The sequence below is a fragment of the Myotis yumanensis genome, unplaced genomic scaffold (assembly GCF_028538775.1).
Source record: "Myotis yumanensis isolate MYYU_CA2020_CCGP unplaced genomic scaffold, mMyoYum1.0.hap1 SCAF_2, whole genome shotgun sequence".
Lineage (NCBI taxonomy): Eukaryota > Metazoa > Chordata > Mammalia > Chiroptera > Vespertilionidae > Myotis > Myotis yumanensis.
The window spans coordinates 28,588,647-28,601,579 of record NW_027223753.1 but is presented as its reverse complement, the minus strand read 5'-3'; the positions used below and the strand labels follow the sequence as shown (position 1 = coordinate 28,601,579).

The following is a 12,933-nucleotide window of genomic DNA, read 5'->3' as shown; positions in this document are numbered from 1 at the left end:
AAGACATTAAGAACCATCTATCATGAGCAAACATTTTATCGAACTCTTTTAGGTTCTTGGACCCAATTCCAATGTGTCTGAATGTGTATGTTGGGGAGGGGGAAGTCTTCCCCACACCAACAAGCACTTCATGGACACAAGCATGGTGTCCTACAATGTAACTCAATTCAGACACTGTCTACCTGGAAACAGCATCGGAGTCCACAGGTTAAGAGATCAGTCTACAAGACGCCCCTGCTCCCACTTCAGAGGCCAGTAGCAAGCCCAGGTTGTTACCTGTGCTTCTGACTGGCTACAGATTGGAGTTTCTCGAGACCCCCCTCCTTCCTTGGGAGCAGTAGGTGGATGGGCAGCTCACTGACCCAGGACTAGAGTCCAGAATGACCGAGGTTCTGGGAGGGTGACAGGGAGAACAAGGGGACATGTCCGTCCCCGAGTCATTGAGTCATTCCCAGGCCCCAGAATGCTTCTGTAGGAGGGTCAGCAGATAATGGGGAATAGTTTTAGGTTGGGGCAGGAGACAGGAGCCCTGGGGTTCCAGATGTCCACCATAAAAATAGGCTCTAGATAAAAAAGCTGAAGGTGCCCTAGCTGCTTTGGTGCAGTATGTAGAGTGCCGGCCTGTGAACTGAAAGGTTGTGGGCTCAATCCCCAACAGGGGGCATGCAGGAGGCACCGATCAATGATTCTCTCTCATTGATGTTTCCATCTCTCTCCCCCTCTCCCTTCCTTCCTGAAATCAATAAAATTATATTAAAAAAAAAAAAAAAGCTGAAGGGTGAGGCTGGCTATATCTGGTCCTGCCTGGGGTGAGGGGGTTTAATGGAATACATGGATTATCTATGTATAGAATTAATAGATAATAAATCACAAGGCTAATACTTGGCCACACAGGCCCAGGCATATTTTTGATAAAAATGGCAAAAAAAAAAAAAAAAAAAAAAATTTACAACAAAAGAATAAGAACAATACAAAAAAAAATAATAGTAGATAGGAGAAATGGAAGAGCAGCAGTCTGTCCCAGATGCAGGCTGAAAGGGAGTGCATATCTGTTGAGAGCTTAAAAATAATACCCAACTAAAAGTTGATCTGCTTTTTACTATTCCTGTGGGCCGGAAGTGTTAAATAATGCCTGTGGTAGCTCCTCCTCTCTAAAATAATCTTGTTAGTGTCAATTCTAAACAATTGCTCTGCTTCCCGTTTTTCCATATCATCAAGTGGTGCAGTCACCACTCAATTGCTCAAGCCAAAAACCTATGAATCCTCTTTGATTCCTCTTTCCTCCCAGCCCTTTCCCACTCGAATCCATTACGTCTGTCCCATTTAATCCTGAGACATTCTCTGATCGCCATCATCCGCACCCACTAAGCAACGCCATCTTTTTCTTGGAGAGCTACTTTATTTTTATTTATTTATTTTTTTAAAATATATTTTATTGATTTTTTACAGAGAGGAAAGGAGAGTGATAGAGAGTTAGAAACATCGATGAGAGAGAAACATCGATCAGCTGCCTCCTGCACACCTCCCACCGGGGATGTGCCCGCAACCCAGGTACATGCCCTTGACCGGAATCGAACCTGGGACCTTTCAGTCCGCAGGCCGACGCTCTATCCACTGAGCCAAACCGGCTTCGGCTTGGAGAGCTACTTTAGCTCGTTCTCAGCTCACATTGCTCTACTATCTTTTCTCCGTAGCACTCGCCACCATCGAACAATTATATTATTGACTTTGTTATATTCATTTCTTGTTTGCACATTGAGGATGAAACTTCCTTGAGAGCAAGAACTTTCCTTCCGTCTTGTTGGCCCCTGTGTCCCTAGTTCCCAAACACAGTGCCGGACACGTGGTAGGTACTGCATGCCTCTGGCAGACCAAAGGCATTCCCTGCAGCCTGGAGTTCCCAGCTTTGGTTTGTGCGCAGCGGGGACAGCAGTGCCTGGCGGAGAAGAGCCAGGAGCTTATGTCAAGAGCCCTAACCTGGGTGGGTGGTGGGGGCTCTCCTGTCTGCAGAAGCCCCACAGCCCCACCTGCCACTGTCTCCAGCCTCCTGCCCGTCCCGAGGCCAAGAAGGCCGGGCCGGGGTCTGAAACCTCAGTGCCCTCGACCCCACTTGGGCCAAGCAGAGAGGCTCAGACTGAAGGGTGGGTGGGGAATGTGTGGGGCAGGGTGTGGTGGCCGCAGCCGCCCGCGCGGGCGGCCCGGAGGGGTGGGGCGGGCCCGCAGGTGGGTGGGTGGGTGGGTGCGGCCCCGGCCCCGCCCCGCGCGGCGGGGAGTAGAAATGGAGCGCGGCGATTGTGGCGTGAAGGTGCGCGACACGCGACCTGCGACGCCGAGCAGCGCGGCTCAGCTCGGCCCCGACGTGGCCCGGACTCGCACACAGCCCCCGGCGCGCGGATCCCAGGCGGAGATGGAGCGAGCGAACCCGTGGCCGGCGGCCCCGCACCAGGTGGCAGGGGTGAGGCAGGCGTCGGCCCCGGGGCTGGGCGGGCGAAGCTGGGGCTTTGGGAGTTGGAGGGAGGGGGTTGGGTGGGATGCTAGATCCTGTGTCGCGATATCGGATGTAAACTGTAGTTGAAAAACAGTGCAGAGTTCCTGCAACATGGAAATTGCCGTCTACAGCTACCAAAAAAGTAAAAATAAAAATCACGTTTATTCAGTGAAGAGTCACTGAGCCTTCGCGCCTATCCTTTAACCAGTAGCTTAGGTTCCAGGTAGCTTCCAGGAGAGGGACTTGCCTACCGAGGAAAGAAGACCACGTTAGGAAGTCGGTGGGATGTATTCAGGGAGCAAAAAGCATTTATTGGAGGCCTACTAGGTGTCAGGCCTTTGCCAGAGCATGGGAATACATGGGGAGTTTTCCGTAAGACGGTATACCATTTTATTGAAAAATCCCCGAATGACTCGAAGTGCACAGATTGTGCCGGAGAAGTGGGGGGGCCGCGGGAGCGATAGCAGAGGTGTGTGGTCTGGTGTAGGACGGGAGAGATAGCTGTGGATTTGGTCTGGGTCTGGAGACCTGAGGCCAGACTGCATGCCTCCACCCTGGCGGAAGGGAAAATGGACTGTGACTGAGACCACAGAGAGTGACAGGAGCGTGGCCCAAGGGAAGGGGAGGCAGGGATCCCCGAACCACCCAGGTCATGCAGGCCTTGAGTTGGTTATTGCAAAACCAGTAGGAAGCCATTGATGAGTTGAAGCACCGTAAGACTTGCGTTCTTTAAAAGAGTGCCCTGGCAATTGTAGGTAGAATTCAAGGTAATAAGTGAGGAAGCGATTGTGATAATCCAGGTGCAAGTGCAAATGGCGGCCTCGCTGGAGAAGAGACCGTGGAGACGGAGGTCCCCGCGAGGTTTTGCAAGTGAACATTGGTAATTACTCGGATCTAGGTGGTGAGGGGGGCATCCAGGACAGCTTCACAGATTTCTGGCTTGCACAGGTAGGTGCGGATATTGGTGACATTCTCTTAAGGGAGGAAAGGATGAGAAGAAAACAGGATTAAGTTTTTTGTTGTTTTGTTTTTTCTCCCTGGGGGTGGCTTGGGGGTGGGTGAGGTTAATCAGGAGTTTTGCACACAGTCCAAAGGGCCTGTGAGTCATCCGAACGGCCAGAGCAGTAGGCAGCTGGAGGATTCAGGGGAGATCTGCCCTGGAGCTACTGTTAAAGAATAATTGGAATAGAACCCGAAATGGATCATTAGCATGAGAAAGATTGCCCAGAGAGTAGCACTGGGGAAGCCTGCAAAGGAGACTGGAGGAGGAGGGCCAGGCAGAAGGGAAGGAGGAAGCCAGGCACGTGTGTCCAGGTCTTCCTGCCTGCTGTTCCGAGGCCCAGGGAAGGAAACACGCCTGGGAGTGTGGGCCCAGTAACCTCTGCAACTCCTGAGAGGTCAAGCGAGGAGGAGCCCCACGCGGTTTTGGACTCGGTGACATGCAGGTCATCAGTGACCTTTTTGCAAGTTGGTTCTGTGGAGCGATGTAGTAAATTTGGGGGAATAGTAAGTGAGGCAGTGGTAAAGGTGAGTTTAGACACTTCCCAAGAAGTTTGCCTGAGCAGGATAACGAAAATAAAAGAGGGCCACTCCTGAGAGTGGGGGAAAAGGGGGTGAGCATCCCCCCAAAAAACCATCCAATAGACATTTATCTGGGGCCTATTATGTATGTGTTTACTTATGCTAGTTGCTGAGCATAGAGTGGAGAGTAAAACAGGATCTCCCTAACACTCGAGGGGTTTAAAAATCCCCACCCTCCATAGTCAAAACACGATTAAATCTATAAAAATGAATGACAATCTCTTAATAACATCTTAGTGCAAGTCTTATTCAGATTCCCCTAGTTGTCTCTAAAATGCCCTTAAGCTGACTTGTCCCAACCAGGAACCAGTTTAAGACCACACACTGTGCCTGGTTATTCTGTCCTTTGGCTATCTTTGAAATTAGAATAGTTTTCTTTTTTTCTAATTAACTTTCCTTTTTTTCATGATCCTGATTTTTGTCTTATAGACTGTTCCTTTTTTTGGATTTTCCAGGTTGCTCTCTCATGATATCGTCTAGCTTGTATTCTATCTCTTGTATTACCTCTAAATTAGAGTTAGGTCTTAAAGCTTAACTGGATTCTTGATTTTTGGTAAGAATGTCTCATGGGTACAGTAAGCTTCATCTTGCATTGCCTCTGGCTCTCCACACTCGGTGACACGAGGCTTGGCCTTGAACGGAGGTAGGGAAAAGCCTGATCTCTATTCAAGCTTATCTTCAGCCTTGCAGTCAGAAAGGAATCTGTGTATGTTACCTTTGATGCATCCACATGTCCCACTTCCCCACCAAGTATTTATTTACCTAGTGGCTTCAACCAAATACTAATTTTTCCTCAACCAAAGGTTGCATTAGGGGTTGTAAAATAATGATTTTGCAGTTCCACCATTCCTTCTACATTTATTAGTTTGTGTTCTTCTGCAAAGTAGGATTTTTCTTAAACAACTGGAATCATTTGGTGATTTCAAAATAACAGTTTCCTACCAGAAAGACAGAATAAATACTTCATTGCTTCACTTCAATTCACAAGTCTGAAGCCAGGATAGGAGCTGATCCTTAGTCACTTTTGGCTCATGAATTTTCACAGAGTTCTTTTTTCCTGACTAACTCCTTTTTTCATGATACTGACTTTTGTCTTATAGAATGTTCCTTTTTCTAGATTTATCAGATTGCTTTCTCATGGTATCATTTAGCTTGATACCATTTTAATTTCTATTAAAATTAACAATTTTTATTTTTGATTCTCCAATTTTCACAAATTTGGCCAGTGTCTTTTTTAAAAAACATTTTTTGGAATTGTGGTAAAATCTACATAATACAAAAATATCATCATAGTCATGGTTTTTTTTAAAAAAAAAATATATTTTATTGATTTTCTATAGAGAGGAAGGGAGAGAGATAGAGAGTTAGAAACATCGATGAGAGAGGAACATCGATCAGCTGCCTCCTGCACATCTCCTACTGGGGGTGTGCCCGAAACCCAGGTACATGCCCTTGACCGGAATCGAACCTGGGACCTTTCAGTCTGCAGGCCGATGCTCTATCCACTGAGCCAAACCGGTTTCGGCCATCATAGTCATGTTTAAGTGTATACAGTTCAGTAGCATTAAGCACATTTAACATTTTATTGGGCAAGCATCACCACCATCTATCTCTAGAACTTTTTTCATCTTCCCAAACTGAAAATCACTAACCATTGAACAGTGACTTCCCAATCCCCCTCACCCCCCAGTCTCTGGCAACCACCATTCTACTTTCTGCCTCTTTGGATTTGACTTAAGTACTTCATGTAAATGGAATCATACATTATTTGTCCTTTTGTGACTGGTGTATTCTATTTAGCATAATATCTTCACAGTTCATTCAAGTTGAAGCTTGTGTTAATTTCCTTCCATTTTAAGGCTGAATAATACTCTATTGTATGGATATACTACATTTGTTTATCCATTTGATGGACACTTGGGTTGCTTCCACATTTTAGCTATTGTGAAAAATGCTGCTCTGAACATGGGAGTATGAATTTCTGTTCCAGTTGCTGCTTTCAATTCTTATAGGTATATTAGAGACCCAATGCACGAAATTTGTGCAAGAGTAGGCCCACCCCCCGACTGCTGCCAGCACCAGCTTCCCTCTAGCTGGGCTTCCCTGGGACCGGGCTTCCCTCACTGCTCCGGCTTCATCCAGAAGTTTATCTGGAAGGACGTCTGGTCTAATTAGCATATTACACTTTTATTACTATAGATACCCAGAAGAGAATTACTGGAGCGCATGATAATTCTGTTTTTTAATTTGTTGAGGAACCAGCATACTGTTTTCCATAGTGTTTGCATATTTTTACATTTTCAACAGCAATGCACAAGGATTCCAGTTTCTTCACATCTTGCTCACACTTTTGTTTTCTTGATAATCATTTTAAATGGTTGTGAAGCAGTATCTCTTTGTGGTTTTCATTTGCATTTTCCTAATGATTACTGATGTTGAACATCTTTTCATGTTTACTGGCCATTTGTATGTTTTTGGAGAAATGTCTAGTCAAGTCCTTTGCCCATTTTTGAATTGGGTTGTTTGTATTTTATCTTTTGTTGCTTATGCCTTTGGTGTCCTATTTGAGAAGTCATTGCCAAATCCTGTATTATGAAGCTCCCCCTCCTGTTTTCTTCTAATAGTTTTATAGCTTTAGCTCTTGTGTTTAGGTCTGGATCCATTTTGAATTATATATGGTGTTAAGTAAGGTTCCAACTTTATTATTTTCCACGTGGATATCCACTTATACCAGCATTATTTATCAAAAAGACTGTCGTTTCCCCCATTGAATGGTCTTAAAAACCTTGCTAAAAATCATTTGACCATAAATATGAAGCTTAATTTTGGGACTCTGTTTCTTTCTGTTTGTCTATAGGTCTACCCTATTGCCAATACCATACTGTTTTGATTATTTACTTTGTAGTGAGTTTTGAATCAGGAAGTGTAAATTGTCTAATTTTTGTTCTTTTTAAAGGTGTTTTTTTTGTTTGTTTGTTTGTGTGTGTGTGTGTGTGGCTATTTTGGGGTCCCTTGTGATTTCACATGAATTTTAGGGTGGATTTTTCTATTTTTGCCAAAAATGGATTTTGATAGGCATTGTATTGAGTCTATAGATTGCTTTGGGTAACATTGACATCATAACTTTTAAGTCCTCCATGGACATGTCTTTTCATTAATTTAAGTTTTATTTAATTTCTTTAAGCAATGTTTTATAGTTTTTCAGGGATTACGCTAACCTCTTTGGTTAATTATAAGTATTTAATTCTTTTTGATGCTATCATGAATTGAATAGTTTTCCTCGTTTCCTTTTCAGATTGTTCATTGACAGGGTATAGCAGCAACTGATTTTTGTGTGTTGAATTTGTATCCTGCTACTTTGTTGAATTTTATTATTTCTAACAGGTTATGTTAGTGTGTATGTAGTTTTTTCTGGTTTTCTACATATAAGATTGTATTATCTGAGAACACAGATAGTTTTACTTTTTTCCGTTTGGATGCCTTTTATTTCTTTTCTTGTTTAATTGCTCTGGCTAGAACTGCCAATACAGTGTTGACTAGAAGTGGTGAAAGTGGGCATCCTGGCCTAGCTGGTTTAGCTCAGTGGTAGAGCATTGACCTGCGGACTAAAGGGTCCCAAGTTCGATTCCCGTGAAGGGCACATGCTCAGGTTGCGGGCTTGATCCCCAGTGGGGAGCATGTAGGGGGCAGACAATCAATGATTCTCTCTCATCATTGATGATTCTATCTCTCTCTCCCTCTTTCTTCATCTCTGAAATTAATAAAAATATATTTTAAAAAAAGGAAGAAAGTGGCCCTAACCGGTTTGGCTCAGTGGATAGAGCGTCAGCCTGCGGACTCAAGGATCCTGGGTTCGATTCCGGTCAAGGGCATGTACCTTGGTTGCGGGCGCATACCCAGTGGGGAGTGTGCAGGAGGCAGCTGGTCAATGCTTCTCTCTCATTGATGTTTCTAATTTTTTTTTTCTTTTTTTTTTTTTTTTTAATATATTTTTACAGAGAGAAAGGGAGAGGGATAGAGAGTTAGAAACATCGATCAGCTGCCTCCTACACACCTCCCACTGGAGACGTGCTGGCAACCAAGGTACATGCCCTTGGCCGGAATCGAACCTGGGACCCTTCAGTCCGCAGGCCGACGCTCTATCCACTGAGCCAAACCGGCCAGGGCGATGTTTCTAACTCTTTATCCCTCTCCCTTCCTCTCTGTAAAGAATCAATAAAATATATTAAAAAAAAAAAAAGGAAGAAAGTGAGCATCCTGACCTTAGAAGAAAGACTGTTAGTCTTTCACTTGAGTATGATGTTAGCAGTGGGTTTTTCATGAATGCCTTTTATTGTGTTGGAAATTTCCATTTCTAGTTTTTGAGTGTCTTTTAATCATGAAAAGGGTTGAATTATTTCAAATGCTTTTTTTGGTATTAATTGAGATAATCTCTCTCCCCCCCCCCCCCCCCCCCCGCCCTTATTTTACATACGTAGTACACTCCATTGATTGATTTTTCATATGTTGAATCACCCTTGCATTTCTGGGATCAATTTCACTTGGTCATGTTTTATAATCCTCTAATGGATTTGGTTTGCTAGTTTTATTGTTGAAGATTTTGCATCTATATTCTTAAAATATTTGATCTATTATTTTCTTTGTGTGGGGGGTTGCATTATATGTGTGGCTTAATTTATTTTTTATTATATACTAGAGCAGCGGTTCTCAACCTGTGGGTCGTGACCCCTTTGTGGGTCGAACAACCCTTTCACAGGGGTCGCCTAAGACCATCGGAAAACACATACATAATTACATGTTGTTTTTGTGATTAATCACTATGCTTTAATTATGTTCAATCTGTAACAATGAAATTGGGGGTCACCACAACATGAGTAACTGTATTAAAGGGTTGCGGCATAAGGAAGGTTGAGAACCACTGTACTAGAGGCCTGGTACACAAAAATTTGTCCACTCGGGGGGCCTCAGCCCGGCCTGTGCCCTCTCCCAGTCTGGAACCCCTCAGGGGATGTCCACCTACTGGCTTAGGTCTGCTCCCTGGGGGATTGGGCTTAAGCTGGCAGTTGGACATCCCTCTGGCAGCCCAGGAGTCCTCAGGGGATGTCCACTTGCCAGCAGGGAGCAGGCCTAAGCTGCAGTCGGACATCCTTAGCGCTGCTGAGGAGGTGGGAGAGGCTCCCACCACCACCGCTGTGCTGGCAGCCATCAGCCTGCCTTGTGGCTGAGCAGAGCTCCCTGTGAGGGAGCGCACTGACCACCAGGGGGCAGCTCCTGCCTTGAGTGTCTGCCCCCTGGTGGTCAGTGTGTGTCATAGTGACCAGTCATTCCCAGTCTTTCTGCTGTTAGGGTCAGTTTGCATATTACCCTTTTACTATATAGGATAGAGGCCTTATGCACAGGTAGGGGCCAGCTGGTTTGCTCTGAAGGTTCTCCTGGATCAGGGTGGGGGTCCTGCTGGGGTGTCTGGCCAGCCTGGGTGAGGGGCTGATGGCTGTTTGCAGGCTGGCGGTCCCTACTGAGGTGACTGACCAGCCTGGGTGACGGGCTGAAAGCCATTTTCAGGCTGGCCACGCCCGCGGGCTGGAAGCAGGTATCTGGGATTTATTTATCTTCTATAATTTAAACTTTGTAGCCTTGAGCAGAGCTCAGGTCTGGCCAGGGCAGGCGGGAAGCTTGACTTCCTCCATCGCCTGGGCAACCCAAGCCTCCTGTTCGCTCCAGCTCCGTGGCCGCTGCCATCTTTGTGACAGAGTGATGGTTAATTTGCATATTACTATTTCATTAGATAGGCTATGTTTAAAATATATTTTTATTGATTTCAGAGAGGAAGGGAGAGGGAGAGAGAGCTAGAAACATCAATGATGAGAAAGAATCACTGACCGGCTGCCTCTTGCATGCCCCCTACTAGGAATTGAGCCTGCATGTGCCTTTGCCCGGAATTGAATTCAGGACCCTTCAGTCCGCAGGCTGAATCTCTATCCACTGAGTCAAACTGGCTAGGGCTGAAGCCTCTATTCTTACCTTTGTGGCTTTCTGCACCCATCCTGCTGGTTTGGTATGTTCTTTCATCCTCACACTTACACGTAATCTGGAGCTTGAGGGTTTTCTCGGAGTTCTGTTGAAGGTGTAGTTTGTGGAATATTTTATTTGCTGTCTTTGTTATTTTTTACGAAATAATAAACAAAAGCATGCCAAGGAGGAGAAGTGGCATAAGTCACACCTAAGCTTCCACCATCCTATCAACCAGACCTGAATCTTAGAAAAGCCCAAGCTGGAGCCCTGGCCAGGTGTCTGTTAGTTAGCGTGTCCGCCTGTGCACCAAAAGGTTGAGGATTTGATCCCCGTTCCGGCAACCCATCAATGTTTCTTTCTCACATCGATGTTCTGTCTGTCTGTCTCTCTCTCTCCCTTCCTCTCTCTCTGAAGTCAATAAAAAAACAAAACAAATAACATAACATAGGAGAGGATTAGAAAAAATAAAAGAAAAGCCCAGACTGGAGAATGGCCTGGAGGTAGGATAATCCTGACTAGAGATGATGGGAGCCTGGATCTGGGTGTGGTCTAGAGATGGGAGGGACGTGTGGAACTGGAATGGAAGCTAGGATTCCCCTCATCTGACTCTCCTTCTCTCTCCAAGGATACTGAGAAGTCGAAGTGCGTCTCAAATATGTCTCCATCACCCGAAAGCAGTGGAGTGCACACCTCTTGGAACCATGACTCATCAGGCATTCAACACGTCCTTCAGAGTCCACAGCTGGAGACGATGCCCTTGGCTTCTGCTCAGGAGCCCAGGCAGAATGCAGATGAAATGGGGCCACAGTTCAGTGTGTTGCTGCCTGAGAGTAGTGCGAACTATTGCCCCCAAGTGACTCTCCCTCCTTCCCAAATGATTTACTGTCAGAGAATGTCTCCCTATCAACCAGGAATGATGATTTTCAACAGGTCCCAGATGATGTCCTTTGGAGAGCCCAATATTCCAGGGATGGCCATGAACTTCAGTGGGAATCTGAGCATGCCCCCCAATGGGCCACCAGTCACAATGTCCCACATTAGGACACCAGCAATGCATTATTCTGACCACCCTACAGTACCTTCTAATAGAGACTCTTTAACACCTAAAATGTTATTGCCTGCCACTGTGCCTTCTGCTGGGGGCCAGGCTGGGTTCCCCTCTTTGGCTCAGATGTTACCCCCTAGAGATCCCCACAACTGTGGAATGCCCCCAGATGGCTCCCCATCATTGCTGTCTTTAGAATCCCAGGATTCTTTTGTTAGCCAGCCAGCCTCCCAGGAAGACCCCTTCCTACCCGAGCAGCCTATACCTGCGCCACAAAGAGCAGAGCAGAATTGTGAGGCCTCAGAAAGGGCTTACAGGAGCAGATCCCAGATTGCAAGGCCTTACTGCTGCCAGTATGAGAACTGTGGGAAAGCTTACACCAAGCGCTCCCACCTCCTGAGTCACCAACGCAAACACACAGGTGAGTGAGGTCAGACAGGTGGGGTGGGAGGGAGGAGTCTCTGGGCTTTGCTGGACCACTGGTTTGTAATGGTTGGTGATTAGCCTGTCATCCTTCACTTTTGGGACCAAGCTATACTGTCCTCACCAACTTGCTTTCCCACAGTCCAGTATGACTGTATCAAGATGATGGGACTGCTGACTGTGTTGCCTCTTCACTGTTTTCCTGTTTTTTCCTATTGATTCCTCAACCATGACTGCTCTGCCTCATAGAGTCAGACCCCTTCCTTCCCACCCGCTGGCCTAAATTCCTCTACTTAATTCCTTCTCTCCCTTGTCACTTTCCCTTCCCAGGTGAGAGGCCCTATAAATGTCAGTGGGAAGGTTGTGCGTGGTCTTTCTTCCGTTCCGATGAGCTTGGACGACATACGCGGATACACACCAGATACCGGCCACATAGATGTGATCAGTGCGGCCGAGAGTTCATGAGATCTGACCATCTCAGGCAACACCAAAGGACTCATCTGCGGGTGCCAGAATCCCCCAATCCACAGGCCAACGATGAAGAGAGAGCTGGTCCTCCTGCTTCTGATCTTTAGGTCAACCTCCTCTTCCCTTCGTTTTGGCTTCTCCACTCAGATCCTGCTTGCCTCTGACCAGCTAGCCTCCTTAGTAGGTACAGGCTTATTTGCAGACTGAGAAAGATTGTGAGGCAGTGTTGAGTGAAGCCCATATGAGCTGGACCCCGTGAGGGACTCTTCAAAAACTGTCTTGGATGCCCTTACCTCTTTGGGGCCACCTACTGTTGCTGAGTTTAGCTACATGGGAAGATGGAGCAAAGTAGAGATTGGGAGCTTTATTAAAAAGCTCTTTATGTCACTCCCCAACTTGAAACTCTTCAGTGACTCTCCTTTGCCTGCTATAAAAAAAAAAAACCCCAAGGCTCTTATCTTGGTCTTCCACAGTTTCCAGAGCCAGGCTATGTTCAAATCTTGAATATGCTGCTTACTAGCCATGAGACCTTGGCCAAGGTCTTCTGGTAAGTGAAAAAAATACTAGTGGACCGTTTGGGACACATCTTATGTCTTGACTCAGATTCTGTGCAGAACTCACCAGCCACATGCCCAGAGTTTGCCTTCTCCCACTACTTCCAGACTTGGATGGAATGCTCCACCACAGGGCATGGGATCTGGCATCTCAAGTGGCCACTAGTAACACAGAAGCCTGGGGGAGTTCATCCTCCTCTTGGGTAACATTTGACTAATGGGAGTTGGGAGAGACCAAGGCAGAGAAATTCCCTCTTCTTTCCTCCCTTCCCCGAATTGCTGCAAGACACTGTTTCTCCGGACAGTACAGCCAGTGGGGAGATGTCCCAAGCAGCCAGCGAGCACACCCGCTGTGCTTCAAG

The 12,933-nt window shown here is 46.2% G+C and overlaps 1 protein-coding gene across 1 annotated transcript; it reads left to right on the top strand.

The window, feature by feature from the left end:
• Window positions 1–2,407: 2,407 nt before the first annotated feature.
• On the top strand, window positions 2,408–12,124 carry KLF17 (KLF transcription factor 17). The gene is made up of 3 exons (XM_070403265.1): window positions 2,408–2,446; window positions 10,707–11,547; window positions 11,880–12,124. The coding sequence occupies exons 1-3, from the start codon at window positions 2,408–2,410 to the stop codon at window positions 12,122–12,124; spliced, it is 1,125 nt and encodes a 374-aa protein (XP_070259366.1).
• The last annotated feature ends 809 nt before the right edge of the window (window positions 12,125–12,933 follow it).

Bases quoted from the DNA above. Each gene is read 5' to 3' on its own strand.
- KLF17 (XM_070403265.1), top strand. From the start codon at position 2,408: ATGGAGCGAGCGAACCCGTGGCCGGCGGCCCCGCACCAG. The intron at 2,447-10,706 runs GTGGCAGGGGTG...TCTCTCTCCAAG, and splicing joins GGCCGGCGGCCCCGCACCAG to GATACTGAGAAGTCGAAGTG. The intron at 11,548-11,879 runs GTGAGTGAGGTC...TTCCCTTCCCAG, and splicing joins TCACCAACGCAAACACACAG to GTGAGAGGCCCTATAAATGT.